Source organism: Podarcis melisellensis (genome assembly GCF_964234715.1).
Source record: "Podarcis melisellensis genome assembly, chromosome: 13".
NCBI lineage: Eukaryota > Metazoa > Chordata > Lepidosauria > Squamata > Lacertidae > Podarcis > Podarcis melisellensis.
In genome coordinates this window covers 26,268,154-26,285,711 of record NC_138545.1, presented here as the reverse complement: position 1 = coordinate 26,285,711, position 17,558 = coordinate 26,268,154, and the positions used below count along the sequence as shown (strand labels likewise).

Sequence of the window (17,558 nt, the reverse complement as noted above, 5' to 3'; positions counted from 1 at the left end):
GTGGGAAAGAGAGTCAGGCATCAGGTGGGAAAACCATGACCTCTGGTTGCATCTTCTGGGGAAAGAAAGAGCTTGCAGTCAGAGGTAATGGGAGGTCTCAGCCTTTCCATTGAGTTTTCCCATCTGATGCCTGACTCTTCTTCCTGCCTGAGGACTGCCCCTCAAGGCCTGGTGCTCCATGAAAGTTCAGTGCTGCCCTCAAAGGAGATATTGATGTTGCATGATTCAGGGTGCTCCTTTGTAAGTGGCGTCCCAGGAGAGAAGCTGCTTGCAAAGGAGCACAGAATTAACATCTCCCCTGAACAGGGAGGCGCTCATCCTGCATAGTGCAGTGTGATCATTTGCCTGCTGCTTCCCAGAGGTTGGTAACTGGGTCTGGCTGGTGGACCAGATCCTTAACTTTACTATAGTCTATATGGGTCAGCTTTGAAGGTGGGCACAAGCCCTGGTTTGCACCCCCATTGAGTGTTTTTGTCCAGCTGGAATGCATCATTGAACTCTAATAAAGCTCGTTGTTGTATGGCTGTACACTGGGCAGAACTAGCTGCAAAAATGGGCAGGGGAATGGCTATGACTCTTTGTATTGCAGCCTACATTCCAGTCACGCAAATGCCAAAGGTTTGCACACGCACCAGAAATCTCCTTGCTCCTTCTAGGTGAGCAAGAAGTTATATCACAGTTTAAGGGCACATTGAAGCCAGAAAAAGCATGCATGTAAGGGACTTGGACCTGTGGGAAGTCCCCCCAGGCCTGCTGTTCTCTAGTCCTTCATAACTTATATGGAACCTAAGATGTCATGGGCCACCAGTTTCTCTGTGGACCTACCAATAGGTTTAGGTCAACTATTATGGTCAACAATTAAGGCCCTGATCTGTGTTCCCTCATCTCTGAGGTGCAGGGGATGATGAAAGACACAAATAATTTCTCAGTAGTAGGGGTGCCAACTTGACTAAAGTATTGAGGGGGACAGGCAAGCCCTGCCCCACATAATCAATCAAATGACACAGAGCGTGCGCGCGTGCACACACAGTGCCATTTGAATGGCAAGCTATGAAACATCTTGTTTCTTCTCTATTAGCTTAAGGATCATCTAAATATCGTTTTATTTCTGATGGTGTTTGAGATGTAACAAGAGATGGTTCTCTTTTAATTGTCCATGATTTGTGTTTTGTGATTGTCACTTTATAAATACTCTTTGTTTTGCACTGCCATTGTCAATGTTGCTATCTTTTTTCAAGCAGGTTTGTCTACCTGTACAGAATGGGGGGGGGGGGAGAAAATAATATAATATAAAATTAATACAGACAAAGCACCCTTTTTTTTCCTTTTAGCAAAAGCAGCTATATGCATGTAAAGTGTGAGTAGGGTGAGATGTGATTTTTTCCCCCTGCCTTTTTAGCATTATTCTACTGTATTGACTTACATGACTTGTTCTTCTGAACCATCAAGCCCAAATGTCTAACTTAATCCCTAAAGAATTCTTGGCCCCAGTGATTTTACTTTCAAGTTCCAAGTGAAAGACACTGAAATGACCAAATTGCTCTCTGGTCCCAAAAGTGAAGCTTTAATAGTTTATGAAAAGGACAATGTTGATTTTCAATATAATTCAATTACAGGCTTTGATTATGTATACAGGACACATATCGAGTTGATGCTTAAGTCTAAAATAGTAACTGGAGGGAGTATCAATTAACAAAGTTAGGAGTAATAATAAAAAAATACAAAAGAGTTAACCACAGAATACCCAGGGGTCCAGAGGAGTCAAGTTAGAATAATAAGGCCTTAGTGTATCCACAGAATTTGCAGAGCTTTCTTTGTTCAACAATTAGAAGCAAGCTGTTAATATATCCCTGTAGGAGACTGAATTTGTAGTGTGCTGAAATACAACAAAAGTAAAATACCACACACACAAAGAAAGCAAGAAAGTGAGCATTAATGAAACTGCTAATATATACGGCCCAGCTTGACCCTTATTAAAAATATTTGACCAAACATCAATGAGAAATACATTAAGGGAGAAAATGTTGGACAGAGAGCGGATATCAAAACTTTTAATTCTTCGTTTGCAAGCAATGTATAACATTGAACTAAAACATGAAAGATAAAGAAAAATATTTAGCACTACTGTTGTGTGGGAATTCTAAAAAAAACCTAAGAAATTCTGAGATGTATAAATGAATAGTGGTCTCTATAAGAATGCACAGAGTAGGGGAAACAAGCAAGATGAAATTGTGCTCTAAATACAGGATAGCAGATATGACCTAATGGGCATTACTGAAATGTGCTGGTATGAGACATTATGATTAGAATATAGAAATTGAGGGGTATAAACTATTTTTTAAAAAGAGCAAACAGGAAGGGAGGAGGAGTAGCTGGGGCTTATTTTACTCCAACATCTGGGCCTCTATGTCCATTCACAGCTTGTTCAGAGGCAGATTTCAGGGGTGCAACTGGTTCCGCTGCATTGGAAACTGACACTAGAGGGTATTGTAAAGGTAAAGGTAAAGGTACCCCTGCCCGTACGGGCCAGTCTTGCCAGACTCTGGGGTTGTGCGCCCATCTCACTCAAGAGGCCAGGGGCCAGCGCTGTCCGGAGACACTTCCGGGTCACGTGGCCAGCGTGACATCGCTGCTCTGGCGAGCCAGAGCCGCACACGGAAACGCCGTTTACCTTCCCGCTGGTAAGCGGTCCCTATTTATCTACTTGCACCCGAAGGTGCTTTCGAACTGCTAGGTTGGCAGGCGCTGGGACTGAGCAGCGGGAGTGCACCCTGCCGCAGGGATTCGAACCGCGACCTTTCGATCGGCAAGTCCTAGGCGCTGAGGCTTTAACCCACAGCGCCACCTGCGTCCCATTAGAGGGTATTGTAGGTCTTTGCAATTTTAACATCGCCAATTGAGCAGAAAGGAAGGCAAAATTTAGGCCTTACACAGAGTGCTGCTGAAAATTTAAAGTCCACCACTGATTTTTTCCTTCTGGTTTTACTGTGAATGGGCCTGGGTAGAACGGTCAATATTCTCCTAGTGATTCTTTTATGCTATTAATATGCAGGAAAAGAAAAGGGAAAAGAAAAAAGAAAACCTATACCAGAATATTACAGGACAGTAAGTTTTGACATAAAGGAGTGCAGATTTTAGAAACTGGAATTGACAACCTCAGAATTTCAGAAAAACTATTTCCTTTAAATTCCACACGGAAAATCATCAAAATTATATGACATGAAAGTACAAATTGCCGTTTTAACAGGTTTTCCACACTGTGATTTCTGCTGTGATAATAGTGCCTAGAGCAATCATGTTCTCCATTTAAGAGTATGGAGCCTGGCCCTGGCAAAATCGTCATAGGAAGAAATCACTTTGCCAGCCCTCTTCACAATTTCTCTTTCCTGAGAGTATGGCACAATGCAGGACCTCCCAAACCAATACACATATTGATTGGGACATAGAAGGTATACATAAATGATAGAGGGATGGCCTTCAGATGTAGAAATATGCAAGAGCCAAAATTTGTGGGTTCATATGAGGAGGGGACTTTTACATTTGCATCTACTATAGTGTCAATGCAGATTAGGACCCAGGAAGTAGCCAATTACTCACAATGAGTGACCAAGCCATTAACGTCACATATCAAGAGTTTAGGAGCTCTGTTGGTTATAGCTGAGGAGCACTCCCCTCAACCCATATGTAGCCAGGTAGGATGGAGGCAGGCAGTCATCTCAAGGGAGACACATTATTAGTACCCAAGAGCATTCCTGTTTTCATCTGTGATATTTTGGAAGGGATGTAATGATTACATAGTTAGAAAACACACTTGGATTAATGATTTGTGCATTTCCTTTTACCCATGTGTGCAGTCAAACTGGTCCAGCCCATGTTTGTGAATAGGATTTGAGGATATATTAAAGGCCAAGTAATAACAGACTGCTGCTCTTTCATATCAGGAGTGGTGAACCAAAAATAAATTTTGGTGCTTTTTTGTGGGGGTGCTTGTTCTAAGTGCACCGACTTTGAAATAAACTCAACAAGATCATTAAGAAACTCTGCAGCACGGCCATGTAAGTGGATCATAAACAACACTGGCGTAGACATCAAGTGGAAACCATGACTGCAACTAAAGTAAGTGGGGGGTATGAATTAATATTGACAATGCAGTCAGGTATTTGCATGATGCATAGTATATTTCTACCACTTACAGTAAAAGAAATCTAAAAGAATTTGAAAAGATTAAAAAAAATGTTAAAGCAATTTACACTGTAGACTAGACTCACTGAAATAAATGAATCTAAATTAGTTGTGTCCATTAATTTCATTGCGTCTGTTCTGAGTAGAACTAACTTTGGATAAAGAGAGACCAAGCCACAGATTATAGGGTGCAATGGTATGTTTCTGAGGCTTGGTTATTGTGTGGCAATACGGACACAGAATTTTAGTTTAAGGTTATTGGCAAAATTTTAGGCCACAACTTTATTGAATTACAGAAATGTGAGCGGTATTGGCTTAGGCATTGGCTTAGACTATATCAGACTACTGCCCCCTTTGCAGGAAGTCAATAAGGGTAAACTTTACAAAGCCCTAGCTCCTCAAGCGGACTTCAGACAGGATCCAGGCCCTGGATTCCTTTAACGGAATACCGTGGTGGATCAAGGAGACAGGAATAAAAGTAAACAGCCAAAGTTATCAGTACTTGCATGAGGTACCCTCCCCTCCATTTTCTTTACCTACTAAGAAGGAGGAAATGGAGAGGAATGACTCACAAAATACGTAACGGTAATCATAAATTGTGAATCGCATGATGCCACTCGAATTCTACACCACACTTAATCTAATAATTATTTGCTCTGCAGTTCTTTGAAACTCTTGTTTGTGATCATTTACTCCAAACTAATTGGCTGAGGAGCTATGGTATTGCATGCTCCTCCCAGAGGCTTGATGAATGTCCAAGGCTACGATCCTATATATGCTCAGCTGTGGGATTTTTCCAGTTGAACTCAGTGGAGGTTAATTTCTTAGTAGAGATGTGCAGGAATGAACTGTGGTTGAATCAGCTTAATGGTCTTCCTTCTTTGCAGTACCTCAGAGGAGAAGACTTCTAACATTGCCAGGTGCTCTTCTTTCTTAAAAAGAAACAAATCTGATTGTCAAACCTTTCCAGTTAAAATTAATTCTCTCAGTATGATCCAAAGGATATGCAGGAATGGAAGGTAACAATCAAACTTCTGTGACAGAATTCATCTTACTGGGCTTCTCTGGCTTCTCTCAAGCACAATTTCCCCTCTTTGTGGCCTTTGTATCTGCCTATGCAGGAGCTCTGGTGGGCAACATTTCTATCATCACATTGATCAGGGTCTGTCACACACTTCACACTCCTATGTACTTTTTCCTGGTCAACCTCTCCCTCCTGGACATTTGCACCATCACTGCAATCATTCCCCAGATGCTGTTGAATTTAATGGATGAGAAAAAGACCATCTCCTTCCAATGCTGCTTAACACAGGCTTATTTCTTTGTCATCTTCCTGGCCACTGAACTGCTGTTGTTGGCTGTGATGGCTTTTGACCGCTATGTAGCCATCTGCCAACCTTTGCGCTACACCATCATCATGAGCCAGAAAGTCTGCAGTTACTTAGTGATTGGGATATGGGTGCTTGGTATCCTACTTGCCAATGTTCATGTTCTCTCTGTCCTCCGCTTGTCCTTCTGTGGACCCAGTACTATCAACCATTTCTTTTGCGAGTTACCACCACTGCTTCAGCTCTCCTGCACAGACACAACCTTCAACCAGTATCTAATGTTGGTGACAGACCTCTTTTTGGGCTTTGGTTGCTTTCTGATGACTCTAGTCTCTTACATCTACATTGTTTCCTCTATCCTGAAGATCCAATCAGTGCAAGGGAAGAAAAAGGCTTTCTCCACATGCTCCTCTCATTTGATGGTGGTGACACTTTTCTACAGTTCAGTCATTTACACTTATGTTAGACCTCCATCCATGTACCTTGACATGGACAAAATTGTAGCAGTATTGTACACAGTGATCACCCCTATTCTCAACCCCCTTATCTATAGTCTAAGGAACAAGGAGGTCAAAGAGGCATTCAAGAAGTTTGTGAGGCTAGACAGAAACTAAGGTAATCCTCAACTCAGAATTGAAGAATTAGAACAGATTTCTTCTAGCCTGATATCAGAAATACTAGGGGTATTCTACATAGTGCCACACCATCACTCTTAATGTAAATCTTTCATTGCCTTGGAGCTAAACAACACACATTTTCTATATATGTCTTTTGGGTAACTATCCCCACACTGAAATTCTCATTAAAACATGTTTAATATGAGAAATTTCACTAGTAAAAGCATGCTAAATAATTTTGCAACAAACACTGGAGCTGCTGGGGGTGGGAGGCAGATCAGATTTGTCAAGAGGAATGGTTAAACAGCCAAGACTGTGCATCACAATGAATTATCACAGTTAATTTAACACGATTTCCTTTTATTATTAAAACATATGTGGCAAATTGGTGGATATGTGAAAATTCATCTTAACCACATGCTAAAACTAGAAAGCCTTCAGATGCCTTTCTTTTTAATTAGAAATGCTTCAGTTTCATTTTCTTTTTAATTAGGATGATTCTATACCATGTAGCAAACTCCCTCAGTAAAGATGGGAACAAGAGAATGTGACTAGGCCTGGGTGATTTAAACTTAGACAAGTCAGATATGTGAGAGACTATGAATTCAGAGGTTCTCTGTATCTGGCAGTGTTTACTATAATCCAACAGCAACTACTCTTGTTGCAGGGGTCTTGTGACCACTTATTTCTTGAATTGGGAACACCTTAAAGGTGAGACACAATGGATACAAAACTGAAACTTTATTAACAAGTATTCTATGAAGAATAGATCTTAATGGTTTCACTTAGATCCAGGCCTGCCTACAAAGTGGTCAATGGCAGGGAGGTTGGGAGGTGGGGCTGACTCAGGAGGTGGACCAAATGGAGCATGACGTCTTCCTTTGAGTCTGCTGTTGGGGCATTTAAAGCAGCCTGCTCTGGCTCTAGTGCTCAGTTCTTCATTGGATTACCCACCCTCCCATTGTGAAAAGGTTTGTCTTGGGTAATTTGACCTTGCTATGGACTCTGTTGGTTGCCCTATTCAGGGCCAGGCAGGAATTTGTCCACCAGGCCAATTGGCTCCTGTCTGTTGGTTTTGCCTACCAAATAGCAATGGTCACAAATTAGGTGACTTAGGCATTGGGTAAACCTTAGTCTTGGATGGAGAGGAGGTTGTAGTCTCTGCCTGCCCCTTCAAGTGAAAAGGTATCCTGCTAAAGGGATCTGAGATGAGTTGCTTCTGTACATGGGGAGTTCATATGCCCAAGGGGTGGAGGGGTGGGGGTTGGGCCACATCACTCCTCAAGATGATGATCCCCACAGGGGCCCTCCTATTTTATATAAGTCCTAGGACCCTGCACTGTCAGGTTAACCCAGAGCTTCACTACTGGTAGGCAGGCCAGAAGTTGGGGTTTATGCCCAATACCTATGCCAGACCTCTTACATCTTTAACCAATAAAGTTGTAGCCTTATTTGACCCATAAACTGTACTATGTCTGGTTCTTCCTAAATAGTTGAGGGGCAGTGGGTGGGGGGAATCTTGACACGACTTTGTTCATTATTTCCCTAGTGGGATAGGGATTAAAAATGTGATACAAGTAAAGTCATGGATCATGATGAAGCTCAGCAACATAAACTCAATCTGTGCTTTTTGTACATGCACTTCAAGGTGTATTTTTATCACATTTTCCAAGAGTTGTCATGCAAAATGTTTGAATCCAGAGATAAATGTTATCATCGGTGCTATTTTTCTAGAAAAATAGGTGCTGAAATTCACCATGAACACCTCCTTTGTTCTCTTAGAATGGCAATGGAATTCATCTGAGAGGTGCCGGAACTGAGTTCCAGTGAGTTCCAGCTGAGAAAAAGACCTGGTTATCATGTTTTAAAAGCTGCAAATCAAGCAGCTGCTGGAAAAATCAGAGACAATGTATTAGCAGGAAAGAGAAAGTGCAGGAAGTATGCCCCCAAACACCAGCAGAGGAAATGGTGTGTGGTGTGTGTGGCCTGCTCCGGATGTCATCCCTGAGAGGGAGTGACATTGCTGCCCCGCCCCCTGAGGGGCTTGCTGCTCACCGTGGGCGGCGCCCCCTGGGACTCTCGCCCTGCCCTGTTAAAAAAACCACGGGCCAGGGTGAAGGCCTCTTGTATACCTGCTGTGAATGAAAAGGCATCTGACCCTCACCTGAATCTCATAACTCTCCTAACAGGTGATTTGGTCTGCAGCCACAGTGTGGCAATAAAGGATGAGATTGCCCACCAGATACCAGGCTCTCTACTATTCAAATTAAGCCCAAGTGTTTACATCAGCGTAATAGAGTTGGCTAGGATGCCAGAAGGGATACAATTAAGAACTTTCTCCATTATCTGCACAGCAAGGGGTGTACAGTCAACAGTGCAAAGGCTGAACTGACTCATTCCCTGCTGGTTACCTGCTTTCAGCAATAGGGGTCACTGTTTGGTAGTACCCAGTTGGTCAGCTGTCAGATTCTAGAGCTCCCTATAGGTGGCTCTTAGGTAATTCACAATATACAGAGTCCATTCATAAAACACAGCGTTCATTCATAAAGCAGTAACATAAATCTCCATTGCTACATATTGGGTGTATATTCCAGTAGTTGAACATACCGGTTTATGGCCATGCTATAGTGTGGTGCTTATGTCACTGTGAATAAAAGGTGGCTGGGCTCATTGTCTTGGGGTTTGGTGGGGAGACATGACAAAACTGATTTCCAATAAGTGCCCCCCTTTATTTCCATAACAAGTCCTTCATTCTGTACTCTGAATAGTGACACCAGGGATCTAGAAGGGACAGGGCTTGTCAGTCCAAGCCCTGCACAGTCTCATCAGGGCTGCCCTTAAGGCAATTGGACCAAATTGGGCCCCACGTGCTGCTCCTAAGGGGCCCCACACACCAGGGCAATCTACATGGATTATATCTATAAGTTTTTGCAGACTTTGGCCCTACCAAAAAACAAACACACACACACAAACACACACACACAAACACACAGAACAAGTTGCACTCCACTGCTTCAAATTGGGTGCCACTGGCTAGCCCCGAGTGTCATAGTTGCCGAGACTAAGTTGTCCTGCCCTCACATGAAGACTTGGGTTTGCAATTTTGAGAGAGGGGAGACTGCAGCACTGGGAAGAGGGCTGGCTGGCAAGGCCCACTAGATTGAGAGGCCCTAGGCTTCAGCCTACTTAACCTATACATAAATCCAGCGCTGCCTCTAATCATTTCCATTCAGTGAAAAGTGAAAATCTTCCCAGAATCTTCACCAAGGCAGCTTTGACTTCCTGGTTCCTCAGAGTATAAATAAGTGGGTTCAAAACTGGTGTGACGGCACTGTATATTAGGGTCACCATCATGTCCCTTTGAGAAGCATTACCAACAGAGGGGAGCATGTAGTTAAACAAAACAGGCACATAGAGCAAACCAACCACCATCAGATGGGATCCACAGGTGGAGAAGGCTTTCTGTTTGCTACTTTTGGATTTTACTTTGAAGAGAAGAAAAGTGATAATGTAGAAGTAGGAGAGGAGTGTTGCTATAAAAGGACCCATTGCAATGCAGCTGGTTACAGTATTGAGGAGCATGAGATTGAGGTGTGTGCTGCCGCAGGCCAGTTTCAGCAAAGGTTTGATGTCACAAAAAAAATGCTCAATGTGATTTTGCCCACAGAAGGGCAGACGGGCAGTTGCCACTGCATGCATCAGGGCATGAAAAAAGCCAGTGGACCACGTGGCTGCTGCCAAGAGTTGGCAGACGTGCTTGCGCATGATGATGGAGTAACGCAAAGGGTTGCATATTGCAACATATCGGTCAAATGCCATTATTCCCAGAAGAATGACTTCGCTGCTGCCCAAGAAATGGAAAAAGTGGAGCTGGGCCATGCAGCCACCAAAGGAAATGGTTTGGACTGGCAACAGAAAACCAGCTAGCATCTTTGGAACAGTGACTGTGGAAAAGAAGATGTCAAGGCAGGAAAGGTTTCCAAGAAAAAAGTACATGGGAGTGTGAAGTTTTGGCTCAGCTATTGCGACAACCACAATAGCTGCATTTCCCACAATGCTGGCCAGATACATCAAGAGGAAGATAGCAAATAGTGTGTGCTGAAGCTCCCAAAGATTGGTCAGTCCCATCAAGATGAACTCTCTTACATCTGTTTGGTTCTCCATTGCTAAAAGACAATAGGGAGCAATAAGAGGAGGTGAGGGCATTGCAGAATGCTCATAAAATCATTTACCCATATCAGAAAATTTTATAGTCTGTAGGCTCTGAAACTGCAGTGGGAATAGAAGGTGGACGAAACAGGTTAATAACATGCACACAAATGATGGAAGGTGACTTAGAACTTCCCAGCCTAATTGTAAATGCATCTCTCATTGTGTTTAGAGACATCAGTTAATACTTACGAGCTTCATCTTCATATTATCTCTTATCTCAGGGGGGGGGGGGATGACTATTTGAACCTGCACTGTAGCATCAGAGTCCATCATGACCAAGAGAATCCATACTTTCAGTCAACAAACTCAAAAACATTCATCCAACATTCATACTTCTTTGTATTTTGCAATGCAGTCTTCCAATTAAGTAATGTGTACAGAAAAATCACATGCTGAGATGAAGAGTGAATGAATATGCATCTGCTAGTGAGGAAGACATTCACCAATGAATTATATTATATAAAATTTGTTTTGCAAACATGAGTATATTTAGAGAAATGCATGCAAACACCCAGTGAATCTTCATGCAGATAGATAGTGGAATTTAAAAAACCAAATTTAAGTTTGAAAATAATGAGATACTGAGAAAAACTAAACAGAGATATTTGGCCATCCCTACCACAGATACTAGGTGAATTTTGTAGCTGGTGCACAGTCTTACAATCTAGCTAGAATCTGGATTTCCTGCCTTGAAATACAAATGGGGGAAAGAATCAAAACAATGACAGATATATTTGGAAGCATACAAGTCATGAACTTAGGTTAGATTGCCTTTTTTGGGGGGGGAAGTGTGCCTATTTGCGTGGCAGAGATAGGAAGGAGGCCTAATTTCGGTCAGTGTTTGGGCACTTGGGAATAGCTGGTGGACACCAGTGTTTGGGGTCAGGATGAAAATTAAGAATGAAGTGGCTTATGGAATCTGCTGTAAGCTTTTGAAGGAAAAATGGGTTATAAATATGCAAATGCCCTTCACCACATTTTACCGTTGGTGAAAATAGCATTCAGAATTTCAAAATTATAATGAATGCAAAATGTTCATAAAGAGTTCTAATGAGACTATAAAACTTAGTCTTTTCTGCAGTTCAGGTGAGATGCTAATTGTATGTTAAAGATGGTAGACTATGCTGAAATATTGTCACCTTGCTTAGAAACACATTTGAAGACCAGCAAAGGGTATTCTGCCTCAAACCACAATAATGCAAGGGGCATTGCCTCCAAACAGTAATGATAACTCAGTTTTAGAATTAAACACTTAATGCAACAATGGCGGTGTAGAGTCCATGCCCGTGTTACCCATGGAAACATACACATAGGCACACAGGAATAGGCACTCATATTTTAATACCAAATTCCATAAATAACTAAAGCAAGATTGTTATTGCTTTCTCTTTCCAGTATGCCTCATTGGGGATCTTCTGACATGTTGTCTAGGATCAAAGAATGGAAACAGATAGCATTGTTTAGGATCAATGCGTGCTAATCAATTATTTGAGTTGTAGGCCACCAATTCTATTCAATTTAGACCAGCCTTTCTCAACCTTGGGTCCCCAGATGTTGTTGAACTACAACACCCATCACCCCTAGCTAGCAAGGCCAGAGCTCAGGGATGTTGGGAGTTGTAGTCCAACAACATATTGGGACCCACAGGTTGAGAACCGCTGATTTAGACCCACTGAAAATAAAGAACCTAACTATGTAATCTTCAATAATTTCAGAGGATGCTATCTGTGTAGGACTAGCATTGGACACAATATTTGTATTTTATCATCATGAACATTTTCATTTTCTATTGTGTTCTTTACCAAGGTTTATTAGCTGTAGCTTTCTGCAAAACAGACTGTAACCTCAAACATGCACACTGCAACTTTCGTAAGAAAAAATGGGACAAACATAAATGGCTTCATTAACATCCTGTTATATATTGTGTCCTGTAAAGCTGCTGACAGCTCCTACCTTGATGAATCCGCTTATCCATAACATAACACTAGAAGTTAATTGAAGCTGAGAATACTATACAAGGTAGGAAGTCATATGACTTTTAAAAGAAAAAAACAGTGTCACTGATTATTGTGTGAACCACACAGAAATATATGTGCCTAAACCCTGGTATGTAACATGTGACACATTTGGGGAAAGAACTACCAGCATTAAGTTAGAGACTCTTGATTGTTCATGTGGGAATTGAATCTAGAAGCCTATCTATTTTGAGAAAATAAACTAGTTGCACTTTTGAGAATACAGATAGTGCTTTTGAGAATAGAAACAATTTGTGCAATCAATGCATGCTGGCAAGTTGCATTCAATGAACAAGCTTTTTTCTTCTCTTTTCTTTTAAAGTAGCATTATGAATTTTGTTTATTTCAGTAATATCTAAAAGGACTAGATTTCAGACTAGCAAGACACACATAAGAACTCATTCTTACGTGTGGCAAAAGGGACAAAGAAAAGTCAATGAGGGGTGTGGCCTTTTAGTCTCAAAGCCAGACAGAGAGAACAAGGTGGTAGTGCTGTGGTTCCCCACCCATAACTTACTGTTACACCTAAACCTGGGGTGGTCATTTCCCCCCTCTCCAAACAAACCACAGTGTCATGGACAAGCTGGATTCAGAAGAGTGATGGGAGGTACCAGCTGAGGGCACCCCCAGAGGAAGAAGGCTCAGAGCTGAGGAATTTGTGGTAAGATGACAATGAGTGGTCAGAGGGAGAAGAAGCAGACTGAGAGAAGGAGGTGTCAGAAGCAGAAGAGCAGACCCTCCAAGTGTCCCTATTTTCCAGGGATGTCCCTGATTTAGAGAAGCCATCCCGGTTTCTGATTTGATCCCAGAATGTCCCACTTTCCCTTTGGACGTCCCTATTTTCATTGGAGAAATGTTGGAGGGTGTGGAGTTATCTGACCTCCAAGCCATCTGAAAGCAATCTTGTACAGGGAAGTTATTATTATTTTTTTAAGTTTAATGCTTTATTATTATTTTTTATATATGTTGGAAGCTGCCCTGAGTGGCTGGGGCAAGCCAGTAAGATGTGTGGTGTATAAATAGTAAAAATATCATTATGGAATGGGACGTCCCTATTTTCATTGGATAAATGTTGGAGGATATGGAAGAGGTGACAGGATTTAGGGAACAGGAAGAGGCCAAGGCAGAGCACAGTTCAAACTCTGAGGCAGAAGAGGGGGCTGGAGGGGTGGAGCCAAGAGATAGAGAGGCAGGCTGCTGAAGAAGTCAGCAGGTCTCCCCCTCCTGCTGCAACCAGCTACCCTTTCCCTGGTCTCCTAGAACATGCTGAGAAATGAAAGGGGCAGAGCAGAGGGTGGTTGTGTGCAGACACAGCCTGAGACTGCAGGGGAAAGACCCTGGAGAGGAGGAGTTCTAGGCAGCACTGGGAAGGTGAGAATCTTCAGCCCTTGCAACTACTTCATTGGGGCAATACCTCGTAGAACGTGTTGCTGAGACCACTGGGCCAGATCTGTGGTTTGTTTCCTTGAATAAAAGAGTTAACTTCACTGACCTCGGGTGATTTATTGTTTCGTTGCTGACCTACTACTGACTCCAGTCCTGACACACAAGTTGCAATCAATGTTTGTCATTGGTTTACTGGTTTGGGTTTATTGAGACCCAGGTTCATATGGAATCTGAAGCAAGGAAATGTATGTGCTCCTGGCAGCAGCACAATCAGGAAAAAATGAAGCATCCACAAAAAAATACACAAAAACAAACCAAAACCCCCTCCCCGACCCGCTGCCCCAGCACATTTTGACCTGGTGCCAAAAGGTATGTAATGAAGGCACTAGCAAAACCTCCTTGAGCAGACCATTCCATAAATGGGGAGCCATTGTAGAAAAGACCGGTTCACATATTGCCACCCTCCAGACCTCTTATGGAACAGGCACATGAAGAAGGGCCTCAGATTATAATCTCAGTGTCCAGGCAGATTTAACTATGTTTCAAAGCAAGGAGGTTCCATTCTGGTCTGCAAGGCAATTTCCTGAAACCGCATCCACCTATCAATCAGCTGATGTTGTAAGTGATGTCAACTGATGGGAGGATAGAATTTAGTTCTTTATCCTCAGATTTCCCCAAAGCATCAAGCTTGTTACTGCCGTCCCCAAGCATCCTACCACAAAGTGCCAGGAGCTAGAAAACCCTGTGCAAGAGATGTTTACAAGACAACCCAGTCATCTTTTATGTGATATCATAATGCTGTAATATGATCAACAGGAGGATTTCCCTCCCTCCCTTAAAATTGGCACTTGTGCTCAAGAAAAAAAGGAGAGTTCATCCCTGATATATGAATGAGGCCACAGCAATTTATTTTCGGGTCCTTTGATAAATAGAGTGCTTATTGATTACATAGGTTGTAGAATGTAAAGCATATTTGGAGATTTTACTGAGAAAACACATCAGAAGTCCTTTAGAAGCAAGCTGAAGAACCACAACACCCATAAAATTTCTCAGGAGTTGTGGCTTACAAATTTAAACAAAAAAATTCATCCACTATCAGAGGCCTGCAATGATTTACCACAAAGTAAAACCCAATTGTCTTTCTCTTGCAGTTCTGCTACAGTGTGAGTTCCTGCTCTGGTGGTTACATGTCTAAGAGTACTACCATTGGAAAAAAACGTCTTTGATCATTTCCTTTCAGTGAAAAATGAAATATTTCCCCCCCAGAATCTTTAGCAAGGCAGCTTTGACTTCCTGGTTCCTCAGAGTATAAATAAGTGGGTTTAAAAGTGGGGTGAGTGCACTGTATATGAGGGTCACCATCATGTCCCTTTGAGAAGCATTACCCACAGAGGGGAGCATGTAGTTAAACAGGACAGGCACGTAGAGCAAACTAACCACCGTCAGATGGGATCCACAGGTGGAGAAGGCTTTCTGTCGACCACTTCGGGACTGCACTTTGAAGAGAAGAAAAGTGATAATGTAGAAGTAAGAGAGGAGTATGGCAATAAAAGGACCCATAGCAACACAACTGGTTACTGTGTTTAGGAGCATCAGGCTGAGGTAGGTGCTACCGCAGGCCAGTTTCAGCAAAGGTTTGATATCACATAAAAAGTGTTCAATGCGGTTTGGCCCACAGAAGGGGAGACGGGCAGTTGCCATTGTATGCATCAGGGCATGAAAAAAGCCAGCGGACCATGTGGCTGCTGCCATGAGTTGGGAGACCTGCTTGCGCATTATGATGGTGTAACGCAAGGGGTTGCATATTGCAACATAGCGATCAAATGCCATGACACCGAGAAGAATGCCTTCACTGCTGCCCAGGAAATAGAAGAAGTGGAGCTGAGCCATACAGCCACCAAAGGAAATTTTTTGTGTCTCTGATAGAAAACCAGCCAGCATCTTTGGAACTGTGGTGGTGGAATAGAAAATGTCAAGGCAGGAAAGGTTTCCAAGAAAAAAGTACATGGGAGTGTGAAGCTTTGGTTCAGCTATTGTGACGAGCAAGATAGCTGCATTCCCCACTAGGCTGGCCAAATACATCATCAGGAAGACGGCAAAGAGTATACACTGAAGCTCCCAGACATTGGTCAGGCCCATTAAGATGAATTCTGTCACCTCTGTTTGATTCTCCATCACTAAAAGTCAGCAGCGAATAATAAGGTGAGAGGAGGTCACTGTAGAGTGCAAGTAATATCCATTACCTACAGTATATAAGAAAATTGTTCAGAAAGAAGTGTATAAAATTGCTCAGTGGAATTGTAAGAATGGTGAAAGACTGTTAACATGTACATAAATGATAAAGATGACAAAGAACATTTCTATTTAACTCTAAACCCACCTTCATTCTGTTTAGGTATTTTTTAATAATAATAAAAATATTATAACTACTTATGAGAGTAGTGCCGTTCTCAAGTAGCCTATTACTTGTTTGTGGCCACATCAAAAGCTGAACCTGAGTGCACTCTATCCACCTGCAATTTCTAGAAAATGGTATTCAGAGACACACTGTCTCTGACAGGGGAGGTAGAAAATGGCCACCGTGACTAGTGCCCACTCATACTGTAGCTTTGTAGATTTCAAAACAGTTGATTACATCATCAATGTGGAAATTGGTTAGAGAAGCTGTCTGCAACCAACATGGATTCAAGACACTAACAAAAATGTTCTTCTCTTGATATTGGAATATGTTTGTTAAAAATAGTATGCCTGTATCCAGTGGTGATGCAGCTTTTTGACCCTTTTGTTTTCTATTCCTTAAAAGTATGAAGGTTTTCATACGTGCATCAGGTGGCAACAGAGTACAACTCCCAGCAGCTGACATGGTGTGTGTGCCTAACAAATACCAGGAACCTGCCTTGTAGCATCAGAGTCTATCAACAGAATTGATACTTTCAAAAACATGGGGAGCAAACACAAGCTTCTTCCAAAATTAACCCTTATCTGAATGGTGCAACTATAGCCTTGTAATTTGTACAAAGATTGATATACGGTACACGCACGTGCAGGCATAGTGTGTATATACATTCATCTATTTGTGAGCCTCAACATACCAAAATGTATCCTATTAGAAAAAATGGGAGAAATTTGCGTTAAAATGGTGCTGAATTTTCATGAGGACTTTTCTTTTTTTAAAAAAATCACAAACTTGATGTGGAAATGTGAATAACCCAATTTAAGACTGAAAAGGTGAGAAACTGAGTGTATGGGATAATTATTCTAGAATAATTATTGTAATTTTGAGATTGGTGATCTGGCATGGTCAACTCTTCCTGTCTCTGATTATCCCTTCCTGGCTCTGGTTATCTGTGTTTTATTGTTTTCTCTATCCTGGTCAGTAAAAGCCTTTGATGTATGGCCTGGCTTTTTGTCTCGTAGCTGAGCCTGTATAAGCCCTAACAGGCCACAGGTCTATAAAATATCTAGTTTTGGGGCATAGAAGTCAGAAGTTTGGCACAGTCTATCGGCCACAGAGCTGTGCATCAAAGGCTACCTGGGGGTCACTTCGCCACTTCTTCAGGGCTTCTCAGTGGCAGATTGAAGTGCTTGCTTGGTAATGTATATTTTGCTTGCTGTTTGGAATAAAATCTGTAATCTTCTCACCCACTTGGATTTGTATTGCTTTTGAATCTAATTTTAAAAGAACCATCTTGCATTTAGCAAGACACTGAGAGGTTAAAAGAAACTGAGATATTTGCTCATCCCTGACACTGATACAGATACAAGGTGAATCTTGTGGCCTATGTATGCTTCGCAGCATTAGACACAATGAATTATTG

General features: G+C 42.1%; 4 protein-coding genes across 4 annotated transcripts in view; 2 read left to right on the top strand and 2 right to left on the bottom strand.

Moving 5' to 3' along the window:
* LOC309354852 (vomeronasal type-2 receptor 26-like) overlaps positions 1 to 17,558 on the top strand; it is a gene marked incomplete at both ends in the record, with an annotated part of 356,212 nt that overhangs the window by 303,832 nt on the left and 34,822 nt on the right. The window lies entirely within an intron of this gene.
* On the top strand, positions 5,195 to 6,124 carry LOC309355549 (olfactory receptor 5V1-like; the record flags this gene model as incomplete). The annotated part of the gene is made up of 1 exon (XM_081886494.1): positions 5,195 to 6,124. The coding sequence occupies one exon, from the start codon at positions 5,195 to 5,197 to the stop codon at positions 6,122 to 6,124; it is 930 nt and encodes a 309-aa protein (XP_081742620.1).
* On the bottom strand, positions 9,347 to 10,291 carry LOC309355527 (olfactory receptor 12D1-like; the record flags this gene model as incomplete). Its single annotated transcript, XM_081886465.1, has 1 exon — positions 9,347 to 10,291. One exon carries the CDS (start codon positions 10,289 to 10,291, stop codon positions 9,347 to 9,349), a length of 945 nt encoding a protein of 314 aa, XP_081742591.1.
* LOC309355533 (olfactory receptor 12D1-like) lies at positions 14,977 to 15,915 on the bottom strand (the record flags this gene model as incomplete). The annotated part of the gene is made up of 1 exon (XM_081886475.1): positions 14,977 to 15,915. The coding sequence occupies one exon, from the start codon at positions 15,913 to 15,915 to the stop codon at positions 14,977 to 14,979; it is 939 nt and encodes a 312-aa protein (XP_081742601.1).